Below are 14,905 nucleotides of genomic sequence, written 5' to 3' on the forward strand. Positions count from 1 at the left end.
CCAAGTGAATGTAGGGCTGTTTAGGGTTTATTGTAGAGAGTGCGCGATTGGCGATGGCGATGGCGATGGCGCGGCGGAGGATCTGACTGAGGTAAGCGCCGCGGAGGAGGAGAGGAGCTTAGATCGGTGCCAGGGATTAGATGTGGGGTGGGCGCGGCAGCAGACATGTACAAGGACCGCGGGCGCCCTCCAGCAATAGCAGCGGCGTCGGCGGCGGCAGTAGCAGGGAGTAGCAGGAGCTATGGCAAGCTGGAGCCCTTCACAGAGGATGTGTCTTCTCAGTCGCAATCCACTTCCAAGGGCGGTGGAGTGGGAGGCGTCGGCGGCGGTGGAGCTAATGGGCAGGAGAATCCTTCTACTTCTTCCGGCCGCCGCCATGTAAAGTCGGAAGGATTCGACAAGAGCAAGTTTCCAGACGAGGGTGAGTGCTGCTGCTTCTCCTCTTTTTTGGTTGCTCATTCGTTTTTCTTTCTTGCTCTTGCATTGTTGTTTCCTTTGAATCTGAGTCTCATTCTTTTTTCTTTCTTGCTCTTGCATTGTGGTTTTCACTTTCTTTTTGTCTTTGCTTTGCTTCTAGAGGAGGATTTCGAGACCGATAGCGAGGAAGCCGACGCCAGCGTCTCGGAGGAAGAGGATGTGTCGTGGATCTCTTGGTTTTGCGGGCTCAAAGGGAACGAGTTCTTTTGCGAGGTGGACGAAGAGTACATACAGGATGATTTTAACCTGAGTGGCCTCTGCGCCCAAGTTCCTTACTATGACTACGCGCTGGACCTCATTCTAGACGTCGAGTCTCCAAACGGTGAGCCGCTGTTTGTCTAAGAGAGCTCTAAACACTGTGTTTGTCTTCCTGCAGAAGACATTCTCACCGAAGAGCAAAACGAAATGGTGGAGTCGGCTGCCGAGATGCTCTACGGGCTGATCCATGTCCGCTACATTCTGACGAGCAAAGGAATGGCTGCTATGGTATGTGCTACCTTTCTCGTTACTTAGTTCTCAGTGTTTTCTCCCTTTGCCTTCCCGCAGCTTGAAAAGTACAAGAAAGCAGATTTTGGACGCTGTCCGCGGTTCCATTGCTCCGGACAGCAGTGCCTCCCAGTCGGACAGTCCGACATCCCCAGGAACGGGACCGTCAAGATGTATTGTCCGAAATGCGAGGATCTTTACTACCCGCGATCAAAGTACCAAGGCAGTAAGTGGACTTGCTCGATATCTAGTGTTTCCATGAACTAAGGCCTTGATTTTTATTGTTTCTCCTCAAGACATTGATGGAGCATATTTTGGAACTACGTTTGCTCATCTCCTGTTGATGACCAACGCCTATCTCAAGCCCGCCAAGCCAGTTCAAAGCTATGTACCCCGGATATATGGCTTTAAAATCCACAAGAGCGCAAGGTAGCGACAACCTCTATGCGTGTGAGTTTGCCGCTCCAAGCCAATCCATTCTTCTTTCCAGTGCTTTCATATATCTCCTGCATATTTTTTTGTTCTCTCTTCCAGGTATATGTAGAGTATTGCGCGACGATCCATGATCATGAATTTGATTATATTTTCTGGGAGAAGTCATTCCGTTTCATGAGAAATTTAGCTGGAGATGTAAACTAATTCAAGAACTTGTCCCGTTGACAGGAAAACTTGGAAGAAGAAAGAAAACTGGCTCATCAATGGTGAGCTTCGCTTAAGAATCTATTACCGAGCCTGGGAGTCCCGGACCTGGAGGGCGGCTAGGCTCGGTGTGTCCTCCAATTTTTTGTGTGGTAGTCCATGCACAAAGATTATTTGGTCAAGTTGTGTGTGAGCTCTTCTTATTTGTACTTCTCTTTTTCTCTTTTTTCTGTGGCTTGGCGAGGATGGCTCTTGTTTTCTTGAGGAAGTAAGCCATTTGAATTCTTCTTTCACTTGGTTCTTATTTAAATCCTCCTCCTTTCCTTCTGCAGGCTTCTGTGAGCTTCGATCGAAGTTCTTTTGCCTGTTTCTCGTTCCCCCCTTACACGGCCGATGGCGAGCAAGGTTTTGGATCCAGACAACATCAACGAGAATGTGAAGAAATGCGTGTATGCGGTGAGAGGGGAGCTCTACTTGCGAGCATCGGAGCTCCAGAAGGAAGGTAAAAAGGTAAAGCAGTAGTGACCAATCGATTTTTTCTTTCCTTTTTTTTCTCTATAAGCCTGTGAATTTTCCATAGATAATCTTTACAAACGTTGGAAACCCACACGCTCTAGGACAGAAGCCATTGACGTTTCCTCGCCAGGTACTAGGCACATGACTTCAGGTTCTTCTAATTTTCTTTCGTTTTTTAAGGTCATGGCTTTGTGCCAAGCTCCATTTCTTATGGACGACCCCAACGTAGGCCTTCTGTTTCCTCCTGACGCTGTTGCGAGAGCCAAGCACTACCTCTCAATGACCTCTGGTGGTGTTGGTAAGATATTCTTCCTTATACTTATTTTTTTCTTATATCGTTCGGGATTGTCTAGGTGCGTACAGCGACTCGAGAGGTTTGCCAGGAGTGAGGCAAGAGGTAGCAGAATTTATCCAAAAACGAGATGGATATCCAAGGTACTTAAGTAGCTTTTGATCTGGCAAAAAGCTTGTCAGAAACTGCTTCATTTTGTAGTGATCCGGAGCACATTTTTCTCACCGATGGTGCAAGCAAGGGAGTCATGATGATGCTAAACGCACTAATTCGAAACGAGAAAGACGGGGTAACTTCTTTTTCCTGCTTTACTTAAATAGAGACGATGATCACACTTCACTCCCAGGTTTTAGTGCCAATTCCACAGTACCCACTATACTCGGCAAGCATTGCTCTTTACGGTGGAATTCTCATTCCCTACTACTTAAATGAGGAATCTAACTGGAGTCTCGACTTCTCCGATGTAAGAAACCAGGTCGTCATTGCAAGGAACAAGAAAATTGTCGTAAGTTTGTCTCTTCTTTCTTAAGTACGTTCATTCTAAGATTCCTGTAGGCAGCCCCGAGCTCTAGTGTTCATCAACCCCGGGAATCCCACTGGACAGTGCTTGTCCGTGACTAATCTCCAGGATCTTATTAAGTTTTGCTACAAGGAGAGGCTTCTCCTCATGGCGGACGAAGTTTACCAAGTTAATGTTTACCAAGATGAGAGGCCTTTCGTGAGCGCAAAGAAGGTTGGTGATTTATCATCCTTCTGTTCTCCAAGCTTACTTTGTGTTTAAAGGTGTTGATGGACATGGGAGCTCCGTATAGTAACACTGTAGAGCTCGTGTCGTTTCATTCTGTATCCAAAGGCTTTTTAGGCGAGTGTGGACAACGTGGTGGCTATTTCGAGATGACAAACATCCATCCACAGGTAATGAATTTTCTTTTGCCATCTTCTACTATCTTTTTTTCCTGATTTTGATACAATCTGTATGCAGACGGTGGAAGAGCTCTACAAAGTGGCCTCGATATCTCTTTCTCCAAATGTTGTTGGCCAGATCATGGTAAATAATTTCTTGTTTATCTATTTTTGAGCTAAATTCTTTTGAGTGTGAACCAAACAGATGGGACTCATGGTAACTCCTCCCAGGCCATTTGACATCTCGTATCCTCAGTACCAGGCCGAAAGGTAGTTAATCTCTGTTCCAAAAACTCTACGAGCTAAGATTTTCAATTATGAACACAGCAAAGCGATTATAGAATCGATGCGAAGGAGGGCTCACATTATGACTGATGGATTCAACAAGTGCGAGGACGTAGTTTGTAACTTCACAGAAGGTTTGCTTTTGTTTTTATTTCCGAGGGAATATGAATTGACGAGTTATTTATTTACCAGGTGCCATGTACTCTTTTCCCCGGATCAAGCTTTCAAAGGCAGCTATGGACGCTGCCGCTCAGGCAGGAAAAGCAGCAGATGTTTTCTACTGCCTCAAGCTCTTGGAGGCGACGGGAATTTCCACGGTCCCCGGCTCTGGATTCGGCCAAAAAGAAGGGTGAGAACTTTGGAAACTCTTTTCTCTCAACACAAGCTTTCGTTTTTGCGTAGAACTTTGCATTTGAGAACAACGATTTTGCCATTGGAGCAAGACATGCCAGGCATCATGGCCAAGTTCCAAAAGTTCCATGCCGATTTCATGGCACAGTACAGCGATTACAGTGTTTCAAGCAGGTTGTAGTGTATCCAAAATTGAACCGCTACTTGACCGGGTAGCAAATATTGTTCCCAAGGTTCTTGGTTCTTATCTTATTATACGAAGCTAAGGAATGTTATTACAGCTTCAAACTCTGGAGCTCACAATCTCCCAGACGAATTTCTCGAGATTTTGCAGGGAGACACCGCCAGGTACCGTGACTGCCCGTTTCATCTTGCCGCTGAGCTCTTCAACTCTTCGCCGTGCTTCCCTGCCTTGGTCTTCCTTCATAGCCAGACGTATCACCCTCTCCACCTCTTCTCTACGAACCTTTCCTTGGGTCTTGTCAAATCCAAATCCAACTCTCCAGTTCTCCACAACGAGCCTCCGGTTTAGATTCTGATCGAACAGACAAGGCCAGCATAGAATCACCTTACCGCTCGAGACACCCTCTATAGTCGAGTTCCATCCACAGTGAGAAAGGAAGGCTCCCACCGACGAGTGCGAGAGAACCCGAGCTTGCGGAGCCCAAGACGTGACGAATCCTTGCTCCCTATTCTTGTCGCCAAAGCTCTCGTAGAACTCGTTGGTCTTTTCATCCTTGCTCGGCCTCGTCACCCACAGGAACTTTTGCTTGCTCGCGACAAGCCCCTCGCCAAACTCGACGAGTTCTTCGATCGAGAGCTCGGCGACGCTGCCAAACGCGATGTAGAGGACGGATTTGTCCGGCTGCTGGTCGAGCCAGCCGAGGCACTTTGGATCAAAGCTCGTGAACCCGGTGTCCTCTGGACGATCGCCAAGGAGGAACAGCGGACCAACCGGCAGGAACTTGTCGCCACCTATGGCTTGTTTCATGGCCCCCGTGAGCTCCGGCTCGAGTTCCTCGCAGGACGAAACGAGGGTCCATCGGGCTCTGACGAAAGCATCGGCATTGCTATTGATCGTATACTCCTGCCAAGGTCGATTGTTCCAAAAGTGCCAAGGTATGTCGGACCTTCGCAGCTTGACTGGTTTCTCCAAGACTGGATAGTCCTCGTCTTCGGCAAGCTCTGTACGGAAGAGAATGGATTGGAAGAAACTAGGACTTTGATCTAGAGCTAGCTTACCCTGATCTTCCATTGGAACAACTCCGGTCGATACCAGCTGAGCCATGTTGGATTCAAACCAGCTCCAAGTGACGCACCCAGTGAACAAGATCGCTCCTGAAATGCCGAGCTTGCTCGCAACATCAATCGCCCAGCTTAGTTGATAGTCGCAAACCAGGCAATCCACAAACTGGAGCTCCTCCAAGAATCTCTTCAAGGGCTCTGGAAACTTCTCCTTCCAGTGCTCGTGAATGGGAGTAATATCGAACCTTTTCGACGCGGGGGGACGCTCGGGGTGGACGTACGGGGTGCCCTGGACTTCCACCAGAGTTATGTCCGTGCCTGGTGGTGGCCAGGATTTCTTGCGAAGAATCGAGTCGAGGGAGCTGAGGAGCGCGAAAGTGATGGAGAATTTGTGGACTTTGGAGAGGAAAGCACAAAGATGCATCATCGGAGTGACGTGACCTTCACCCGTGAGTGCCAGCGCCACAAGGTGAGGCTTCCTGGCCAACATTTTTCTCTCCTCCTCTTCTTCCTTTCCAATAGCTACAATGATTTTGGTTTCTTGAGCTCTGTTCTTCGTTTGTCTCTTCCATGTTTGGTGTATTCTCAGAGACACCCGATAATACTGAATATATATTTTCGTGGTGGGTATAGTCCAGCAGTTGGGAAGTATCTCCCAGTCTTTAATAAAAAAAAGGATATTCCAAGTATAAGCGCAGACAAATTTCAGTTTATTTGCATGATCATTAATGTTTATTCAAAATCAAATTCACATTAGGGATGTTACACAGGCCAAACGGTGTCCGCCACCTCCTTGTACAAAAATCACGTCGGCTTTGGCCTCTTTCAAATGTATTCACAGTACTTGTTCCATTGCTGTCGTCTCGGATTCGTGCGTTGTTCGTTAGAAATCGTAGTACGTCTGTCCCCTGGATTGGATCATCCACAGTTTGCGAGATCATCTCGTTCGTCTCGTTGGCCGGCAGGAGTTTTCGACCTTCAAGGCGCATCGAAGCGCCCTTGACTGGATCAAAGCTGATTGATGATCATGGTGGAACGAAGAGTTGGGATGGAATGGAGATTTGTGGTTGATGGATTGCTCGTTCTTCATTCCCTGGGACGGGCCGACCACAGAGAGCTCAAGGCTCGGAGCCTTGCAAAGTAGTCGCCCATCGCCAAAAGTCCCCTGGCGGCTTGTCTCGTGGTGAGAATCCTGTGCATTTGCTGGAGCGTTTGCTGGCGAAGGTTGTCAGCCTGAGTCATGTCCAGTAGAAACAAAGAAAAAAAACGAATCAAAACAAGGACATTGATATCGAATCCAAAAAGCACCAACGAAAAAAACGAACAAAGAAGAAAGAAAAAGAAAAACAATAATGCCCCATAGAAAAAGCTGTGGAAAACTAAGGCAAAACTTTCATTATGGAGAGCAAGACCAAGAAAAACTGCTGGAAAAGAGAAAAGAAGAAGAAAGAGTTTGGCTTTACCTGACGAACAAAGTTTTCCAGAGTGCCGAGCTTCCCCATGGCCATAGCCATCTGTCCCATGTAGTTTGCGACGTTGGACGAGGCCCCCAGCGATCCCGAGGCCAGAGTGTCGGAGAGGGACTGCTGGAGAGCCTCCATTCCCTGCGACAAAGCGTCCTCGGCCTGCTGCGAGGATTGCTGGAGGTTGCAAATTCCCATCAGCTGCTGCTCGGTGAGGGGCTCCAGCTGTGGAATCAAGATCTAACAGAAAAAAACATTTTTTTTTTCATCTTCTCGTCAGCCAACTTAAAGTCAGACTCGATCGATACGATACAGCTTACCTTGAGAAGCTCCGAGGGTCTGAATCCTCCCATCCACATGAAGCAGCGCTCGGCGGGAGACTTCCACATCCCGGAGACGAGGTGGAAGACGTCGGCCTTGGCCGCGACGCTCTTCATCCGGAAGATCTCGTCGTAGTGCGCCAGGCCGTTGTCCACCAAAACTCTCAGCTCGTTGTCCGCGACGTGAGACTGGAGAGCGCTCCGGAGCTCGCATAGCTGCCTGTGTTGCTCTTCCAGCCACCGTGCGTAGTCCATGTCAAAGGCAGCGGCACCTAAAAAAACGCTCGAGTCATTCATTCAATCAAATGGTTTTCCAGTTTTCTCTGGTTGGTTTTTCTTGATACCTGGATTTAATGGTGCATTAGCTCCGGCGAGGTGCTCTCCGTAGCCCCCAGCGCCGACGTAGAAGCCCTGCTAAAGAAACGGAAGAAAACGAGAGAAAGTTAGTGTCTTGTTTGGAACTCAAACACTAGAACGAAACTCAAGGGATTTAAGAAACCTGTTGACGAGCGCGCTGAAGCTCTTGCTCGAGCTGGTTTAGTTTCATCCGGCTCGATTCAAGCTGCTGAACGTATGCCTGTTTATAAGTTTCTAGTTAGTAATATGTTCTTTAAAGAAAAGAAAATGGTACCTTCTTTCGTAGTCGACTCTTGCGAGCGGCCTCTCGATTCTGGGCCAGCCTCCGCAGTGCCTGGAAGATTTTCTTTCCTACAGTTATTCCAAGAAGAAGAAAGGAGAATTCAAACCTTTGCATCCAGATTTTTATGCTCGCGGCGATGGTGGTGGTTTGATCCTGCTGCCCCTGCTGCTTGCTGCTGGTTTTGTTCTGACTACACCAACAACAAAACACTGTAAGAAACACAAGAGAAAAGGTTGCAATTTGCGAAAACCGAGAAAGAACTTTCACCCTTTTTTGCTGTACTACCTTGATAACATTAGTTTCCATGTCCGTGGAGGTGTCGGTCCTGGGGCTGTTGTTGTCCGTGGTTCTCGAATCCCCCCAATTGTCCAAGCGGCTAGTTGGCGACTCAAAGCCAGGTTGAATGCCGCCTCGTCCCGAGGACGTGTATTGCGAGAACCGAGAGTCTGTGCTCGCCGCAGACGGTGAGGTGACTTGCGACGAGCCTGGGTGCTGCTGCTGGATTGTAATGGTGGTGGTGAGAAATTTGCAGAGAGATCAAAGCGGAGTTAGCAAAAGTTTGTGCTTGTTTGAGTTCTAGGAATCACACACTCACACACACGCGCGCACACACCTTGTTGTTTGGAGGGGTGTTGTCGAAGCGCACAGGACCGGCGGGAAGAATGTTCAACGTGTTTCTTGCTTGGGCGATCGCGCCTGGCGTCACGGAAAGGAGGAGAAAACAAAGAGAAATGTTGAGAGGCATTTAATCGCGGAGGAATTGCTTCGTCAATCATGAGGAGAAAGGCTGCTCTGGAGAGAGAGAGAGATATGGGAAGAACTTTTCAAACTCTCATGTAGTATAAATCCACTAACGGGGTCAGGAAACGGAACTATGGAACTTAAAGGAGATGGAAGGATTTCTTTTCTCTTTTCTTTTTCGAAAGTTCTGTAGAACTTACTTCGTCTTTCGAAGCTGTGCTCGCTGCCACCGTCGATCCCGAAGCTCAGAGGCTGCTCCAGCTCTCCCAGATCGTAAGCGCCGCTCTGATCTCTCAGAGGATCCGCCACGAACGATCCTCTACGCTCACATAGAAAAGAAAAGAAGGAAACCATTAAACCATTAGTAGTGTTTCGCCATAGCCAAGAAGAAGCAAACAAGCAACTTTAGGCAAAGCTAGCTACGGAGAGAGAGAGAGAAAGAGAACGAGAAAACGAAAACGAATGATCGGAATGCGATGCAAAGAAAAAACAAGCAAGAATCCATGACCCTCTTGCAAGGAAGAACTAGAACAAGGAGAGACAAGCAACTGTAGAAACGATTTACATATAATGCGGAGGAGCAGCGACTGAAAGGCCTTGCATGCCCTGGTGATGATCGCTTGCGAGCGAGCCAGGCAAGTGGAGCAAAGGCACGGCCTCCACTTCTCGATTCGCAGCTGCCATTCAATCCTGGGAACTTTGCTCTTGCTGGTGCTGGTGTTGCCGCGGCCTCATTCTCCGTTCCAAATCCCTGTGTGACTCTACAAATCCTTCCTTTCCAAGGTTCCAATCTCAAGCTAATGCTTCTGGAGAGCTCTAGACCCACACCCAAAATCTGAGAAACGAGCTTTCCACCACTCGCGGTTTCTCCTTTCCTGTCGCTGTAAGTAAATCTACACGGAAGATTTCTATAGCCTGGAGAAGATTTACAGGAAGAGATCGACACGAGCTAGTTGATCGATCGAAACCGATCGATTCATCGATTCACGAGTCGAAAGAGTCGATGAACTCGAGAAGAAAGAGCAAGTGGATTGAAAGCGCTAGTGAGCGCCCGCTATAGACCGAGGAAGAAGAAGGAGAAGAGTGGTCAAAGACTGTGTGATACATTCATTATAATGCCTTGGGATGGCCATGCATGGCCATCGATGCCCATTCCCATACCATTATGACCTCATGATAGCCGACGCATGGCATGCATACGTGGAGGGTTTGAATACGCCATCACGTTTGACTCGCCGCCACATCGCGCGGAGGTGGGCCACGTCACGTGTCAGTTATCTGCCACGTGGCCATCCGCGCGCCCTAGGTCTAGGCTTCCACCTAACACAAGGGCGACCTGGTCAAAGCAGGATTACTTAAGCCGGAATCCCAGTGCCTTGCGGTGTCGTTATCAAGGTAGGGAGAATCTTCGCTTCCTCGGGGGAAATTTCTATCTTAAAAAGAAAAAATGTATTAGATTGATCAGAGTGTTTGATCTTTCGAAGCATTGTTGTTGGGATTTTAATGTCTTAAAAAATTAAGATTTCTTCTCTCCAAAATCATAGGGATTGACATTGTAAAACCAGAGGTATCACTTTCCCGGAACAAGTCTTGTTATTCGATTTTAGCGAGTCGCACGGGCTTCTAGACACATCACTTGACAAAAAAAAGGAGAGATGGAATTGAGATAGGGCAAGAAAGAGAGGTTTTTCTCCTTGCCAACCTTCCAAGGCCTAACTTTGTTCCCCAACTATAGACGCACTACATGATCAAATCAATATCAAATGGGAAATTTTGTGTACTAGAAAAGATCGTTTCTTATACAATTTCAATGTGTGACCCCACGTCACCTTGTCCTATTCTTCGTGCTTCTTATATTTGGAAGATTCACACACGGGGCATTTGCTCCTTAGGCCCTAGGTTAGCAATTTGTATAGGTAGTATGATGACGTCACCTGACACGTCGGCGGGCAAAAAGTTGCGATTGATTGATCGTGAGTAAGCCAGGGAATGAACGGATAGAGAGTGTAGCAAAGGTTGGAGGAAAAGTGGCATCAATCATAGGGAATACAAGGTTTGGTGGCATTCAATGCAAACCCTAATGCTGAAAATTGTGGCCACAGAAATAATGGATGCTTGCCTGTGTCGAAAACGGAAGGACAAGGATAAGAAAGCAGCGCGATGAAAAACTTTTATAAAAAGTAAAATAAAAAGAAGAGATCTTCGACAAAAGCAAGCAAGCCACGACAAAGAATGTGGGCACTGGAGAGGAAGGATTGTTTCGAGGGGAAAGAAACCCTTTGAGGTGATCCATCCAATCCAAAGTGCCATCAGTCACAAACAATCTAGAAACCCTGATATTTCTTGCATGGCATTTCTTGAATGAAATCACACTCACACACACACATATCTAATCTATCTATATCTGTTTGGGGATTGCACAAGCCTAACCACCAAAGTGGGGATTAAAATCTAGAAGCTGGCGGCCGATCAGATTCTCCGCCATTCAGAATCCCACGCCGCCGAGGTAGATTTTAGGGTTCCAGGCAAAAATTTAAAAAAAAACCAGCATAGCCTTGTCGGCCAGATTGTCGACGCTCTCGTCAACCAAGTGTTGTTGTTAGGGCTCGGGTTGCCACCGCCGTACAAGATGCTTCCGTGCAACGTCATGCTGGGATCATAATGACGTAGCAGCACAAGATCAACAAAAGTGCGTGTTGCATGCATGCATGGGCATGCATAGTCATTCATGTGCATGGCATCGCAATTCAAAGTTTTTTGTTTAAATTTGGTGTTTGAGCCACTCTCAATCAAGTCAACTCAGCGGGAAAAAACAAAGATAAATAATACCCCAAAAAATGTTAAAAGGTTATTAAACAAACATAAGAGTTTATCTTTCCTTTCCACAGCTAACAATGTCTAAGTTAATGACACATATTCCCAAAAAAAAGAGCTTACAATTAGAAAAACAAAGGAGATGGTCCCGCTGCTCGTCTTCATGCACGTCTCATACTAAGAGGACAAACGGGTCAAGTTGAAGATGCGATTGGGGGCCCAAGAGAAACTTAAAATGTTGGGGGCTCTAAGTAAGAATCTCTCTTCCTTTGTGGCCAAGAAAGCCAAGATCGAAGAAAACAAGCAAAAGAGATCATGGAAGGGTTGGGTTTTCTTGCTCCTTGGATGGAATTTGGGGGCAAACTCCTCAGAAAATCAAATAGAATCAAATCCGGATCAAGCCACCTAAACAGTTGTGTTTTAGTTGTGTTGTAGTTATGCAGTCTCCTGTTTGGAGAACAAGTTGGAGATAGCAAAATGTTAGCTACAGTTTTGTGTCAATAAGATAAACTTCCATGCCTTGACAGCAAAAATGAAAAACCTATTTTTTTATAAGGAAAAAATATATAAAAATCAATTTAACCAACGAACACTGTTCTCCCAGACCTCGACGAGGAAAAGGCGTTCAATTCGTGGTAAACGAGTTCCCTCCCTATTTGCGGTAGTTTACACGACCAAAGTAAAATAAGTGTCTTTTAACACGAGTCTTAAAGGCGGCCTCCACAACGCATTCTTGGACGAGGCAGAGGCCGCGGTAGCGAGGCGATTTCTCTCGCCGAGGCAAATCCTTTCCTGTGGTGTCGAGGCTCCAGGATGTGAGGATTTAATGGCCCGCGATCTTTCAATCCATGCAATTCGAGTCGCAGGTAGCTCAGCATCACGTCACTTGCAAGGGATAGAAAGATCGAATAGATAGATAGTCGATCGATCAAGGATGGAGGGGTATCTTCCAACGGCGTTAGCTTGCATCGATCCATGCCAGTGCGAGAAGAAGCGCTATCACTCTAATTGTAGCTGCGGCCTCCACAAATCCCCTACCTGGAAGAGCGTGACCAGCCCACACAAGGAGGCGCGGTGCTCCAGCGCCAGCGCCGCCAAGGAGACGATCAGGAGGAGCGCTTCCATGTCTTGCATCCCAGCGGCGAGCCTTCCGGTGGATCCGGCTCCCAGGCTTTGCAAGCGCAGGACCTTCGCGGGCTTGAGGACAAATGCTGGATCTTTCCAGGATTTGGCCCGGATGGATGTGGAACTGGCGGAGTGTTTCGACTGATCCAGATGGTGGAGAGATTTTTGATTGATCGAGACGGTCAGGCTTGCAAGCAGGGAGCTTGATCGATTTTTCCATTCTTTTTCCCGGAGGTGGTAGATGTTAGAGAAATGATCGCAAGAGGATCATACCAAGGGCACCGCTTTGACCCTTGACAGTCTCTCGAATATTCTTTCTAGGGTGTAGAAATGTATTTTCTTCTTGGAATATACAATTATTTTCTAAGAAAAACTGTTTTATTCGATTTTGGCTTGCTGTTAAGCAAATAAATATCTTTTTAAAGTTTTGCGGCAGGATTAATAACCACGAACCCTTACTTTTTATTTGATCAAACGGAAAGCTACCATTGAAAATTGGATAAAATCTTTTACACAGTAGCTCAATTTTCTGATTCTGCAATCTCTTCCATGGTTTTCGTCTCTTGCTCTAGCATTTTGTCCAGCCTCTCACGATACAGTGCCAAATCCTGGAAACAAAATTGACAATTACCAACTTCCATCGGAGAAAATGAGAAGCAGAATTACTTACTGGAGTAAATGCGTATGGACCAGTGGAATCGGGGCTTATGGGACTTCCACGCCGCAAAAATTTGCCGTCCTTGAACACGTAGAGCATTGGGACTCCAGTCGAAAGCTCAAGTTCAATCACCTTGAGTAAAAAACATGCCTGAGAATTTTCTAGCCAAACGGATTAAAACTTTCTACCTCTTGTGGTGTAAGGCTGTCGAGATACATGATGATCGATCGTAGAGAATTTCCATGCGCAGCGATCAAAACGTTCTTGCCACTGGAAAGCTGTGGTTCGATCTGCGAGAGAGAAAAGAAAAAAGATTGAATTTTTTGCTGGGAAAGTTTTAGGAATACCTCTCTGCAAAAATAGTCCACGGCTCTCTCAGCGCACATAGCCAAACTCTCTCCGTTTGGAGGAGGAACGTCGTAGCTTCGTCTCCATTCCTGGACCTTTTGGACGCCATACTTCTCGGCGGTCTCTTTCTTGTTTAGTCCCTGGAGCTCGCCATACCTGGACGCTTTGCTTCAATGAGAACTATCGGCTTGAAAAAAGAGACAAGTACTCACATTCTTTCGTTGAGCTCCCAGGCAGTAAAAACTGGGATCGTTTCGTTCTTCGTCTTCGAGCTGAATACGGTGCTCCAGGAATTTGCTCGGCTGCTTTCGTTGTGCAAAATCACGGGCACCTAAAACAAAAGAAAAGAAATATTTTTTGAGAAAAGAGAAAAACAAAAAACAAAACTCAAGAACTCTTTTTTTTTTTTTTTTACCTTCTTCATGCGGTGCTGAGTCATGGCAAGCATGGCGGTCATTTGAGCTCGAATCAAAGCGGACGTAAAGATCACATCAACTGGCAAATTCGAAATTCTCTTGCCTGCTTCAATTGCCTCTTCGACACCTTCACGAGAAAGTGGAACGTCTACACATCCCGTGAAAAGATTCTTCTGGTTCCACAGCGATTCACCATGTCGGATGAGGATCAATGCAGATTCGCCTGACCACAACACACACCGTAAGTTAAGTCGGAAGATTTGTTGTTTAAGACCTCCATGAACAGTGAACTGGAAAAATATCTAGAAAAAAAAGAGAGCAAAAGTTGTCGTCTTACTTGTCGATGTTGGAGACGAGGGAGTGTCGTCAGCTATGGTTGGAGTGGAAGACACAGCTCGAATTTGGAGGAAGAACTTTGCGTTCTTCTTCTTGAGGTTGAGAGCCATAGCCTTTGGAGGATTTCTGCTGAGAAAGCTCACTCTACTGGTGCTTCCAAGGCTCCATGACGATCTCCCAGCAAGTAGTTCCTCCGAGGACCAGCACACGGATCTAGCACCGATGGAAGTCGCCGAGGCCATAGCTCTCTAGAATTTGGAGACAAGCACCACAAGTTTGTAAGAACTTGGATCACGCGAAACACACCCACATTAATCGAGCAAAGCATGCACAGGCCGAAAGCCCAGAAAAAAATTCGAAGAACACAGACCGAAGAAAAAAAAAACAAATTTGGGCGAATTCCTCAAAGAAAAGCTACCTGGACTTGCCGAGCGATCCCTCCCAGATCTGCGAACGCGAATCCAAAATCTCGCCCCCAAGGCGAGGAGAGATCTCTCAAATGTAGAGCGCACGCGCGCGGCAGCCTTTGTGGAAGAACGGTAGGTGAGAGAAAGAGCGTTGAACGAGGTAGAGCGCACACACTAGACACGCTAAATGTGCGAGGAAAAGGAAGAAGCGACCATAGATTTCACTTGGAAGCCTCCGCCCACGCTTGAGCGGCCCTCGTTCAACAAAACCATGCAAACAGGAAGAACCCTAGTGTAAAAAAGGAAGATTCTCGCGTCGGTAAATTCTTTTCAAACGCCAGCCGTGGATCTCCGAGGTTAAATTTGAGTTATATTGGACGGGCAGGATTGAAAAGCTGGGGGTATATAATTGTAGGGCTTGAGGAGATTTTAGGGCGAGAAAG

At 46.9% G+C, this 14,905-nt stretch overlaps 5 protein-coding genes across 7 annotated transcripts; 2 read left to right on the forward strand and 3 right to left on the reverse strand.

Annotated features, from left to right (window-relative positions):
- The first annotated feature begins 29 nt into the window (after positions 1 to 29).
- LOC9631418 (casein kinase II subunit beta-3) lies at positions 30 to 1,563 on the forward strand. Of its 3 annotated transcripts, none has more exons than XM_024673013.1 (7): positions 32 to 91; positions 134 to 421; positions 578 to 799; positions 854 to 963; positions 1,024 to 1,189; positions 1,260 to 1,413; positions 1,498 to 1,563. In XM_024673013.1, the coding sequence occupies exons 2-6, from the start codon at positions 166 to 168 to the stop codon at positions 1,394 to 1,396; spliced, it is 891 nt and encodes a 296-aa protein (XP_024528781.1). In that variant the 5' UTR covers positions 32 to 91; positions 134 to 165; the 3' UTR covers positions 1,397 to 1,413; positions 1,498 to 1,563. The 3 variants fall into 3 exon arrangements, with proteins under 3 accessions (XP_002968243.2, XP_024528781.1, XP_024528782.1); XM_024673014.1 differs by having other exon boundaries at positions 67 to 91; positions 141 to 421; XM_002968197.2 differs by having other exon boundaries at positions 30 to 421.
- Positions 1,564 to 1,756: 193 nt separating this feature from the next.
- Positions 1,757 to 4,249, forward strand: LOC9631419 (glutamate--glyoxylate aminotransferase 2). The gene is made up of 14 exons (XM_002968198.2): positions 1,757 to 1,870; positions 1,935 to 2,112; positions 2,183 to 2,248; positions 2,299 to 2,416; positions 2,472 to 2,553; positions 2,612 to 2,699; positions 2,757 to 2,915; positions 2,970 to 3,143; positions 3,194 to 3,325; positions 3,393 to 3,458; positions 3,519 to 3,583; positions 3,641 to 3,732; positions 3,791 to 3,947; positions 4,001 to 4,249. The coding sequence occupies exons 2-14, from the start codon at positions 1,996 to 1,998 to the stop codon at positions 4,128 to 4,130; spliced, it is 1,446 nt and encodes a 481-aa protein (XP_002968244.1). The 5' UTR covers positions 1,757 to 1,870; positions 1,935 to 1,995; the 3' UTR covers positions 4,131 to 4,249.
- On the reverse strand, positions 4,165 to 5,731 carry LOC112345729 (7-deoxyloganetin glucosyltransferase-like). The gene is made up of 2 exons (XM_024673012.1): positions 5,192 to 5,731; positions 4,165 to 5,134 (listed from the first exon to the last, which is right to left on the reverse strand). Exons 1-2 carry the CDS (start codon positions 5,682 to 5,684, stop codon positions 4,233 to 4,235), a joined length of 1,395 nt encoding a protein of 464 aa, XP_024528780.1. The 5' UTR covers positions 5,685 to 5,731; the 3' UTR covers positions 4,165 to 4,232.
- A 154-nt stretch (positions 5,732 to 5,885) lies between these two features.
- On the reverse strand, positions 5,886 to 9,434 carry LOC9631420 (transcription factor TGA2.3). The gene is made up of 11 exons (XM_024673346.1): positions 8,924 to 9,434; positions 8,559 to 8,677; positions 8,231 to 8,313; positions 7,903 to 8,115; positions 7,724 to 7,807; positions 7,609 to 7,668; positions 7,477 to 7,554; positions 7,322 to 7,391; positions 6,978 to 7,249; positions 6,658 to 6,897; positions 5,886 to 6,427 (listed from the first exon to the last, which is right to left on the reverse strand). The coding sequence occupies exons 1-11, from the start codon at positions 9,040 to 9,042 to the stop codon at positions 6,281 to 6,283; spliced, it is 1,485 nt and encodes a 494-aa protein (XP_024529114.1). The 5' UTR covers positions 9,043 to 9,434; the 3' UTR covers positions 5,886 to 6,280.
- A 3,301-nt stretch (positions 9,435 to 12,735) lies between these two features.
- On the reverse strand, positions 12,736 to 14,759 carry LOC9650335 (2,3-bisphosphoglycerate-dependent phosphoglycerate mutase). The gene is made up of 8 exons (XM_002968498.2): positions 14,474 to 14,759; positions 14,057 to 14,303; positions 13,719 to 13,942; positions 13,516 to 13,634; positions 13,303 to 13,459; positions 13,144 to 13,245; positions 12,968 to 13,087; positions 12,736 to 12,905 (listed from the first exon to the last, which is right to left on the reverse strand). The coding sequence occupies exons 2-8, from the start codon at positions 14,295 to 14,297 to the stop codon at positions 12,819 to 12,821; spliced, it is 1,050 nt and encodes a 349-aa protein (XP_002968544.2). The 5' UTR covers positions 14,298 to 14,303; positions 14,474 to 14,759; the 3' UTR covers positions 12,736 to 12,818.
- Between the last annotated feature and the right edge of the window lie 146 nt (positions 14,760 to 14,905).

This window comes from Selaginella moellendorffii, unplaced genomic scaffold (genome assembly GCF_000143415.4).
Source record: "Selaginella moellendorffii unplaced genomic scaffold, v1.0 SELMOscaffold_10, whole genome shotgun sequence".
NCBI classification, from domain to species: Eukaryota; Viridiplantae; Streptophyta; class Lycopodiopsida; order Selaginellales; family Selaginellaceae; genus Selaginella; species Selaginella moellendorffii.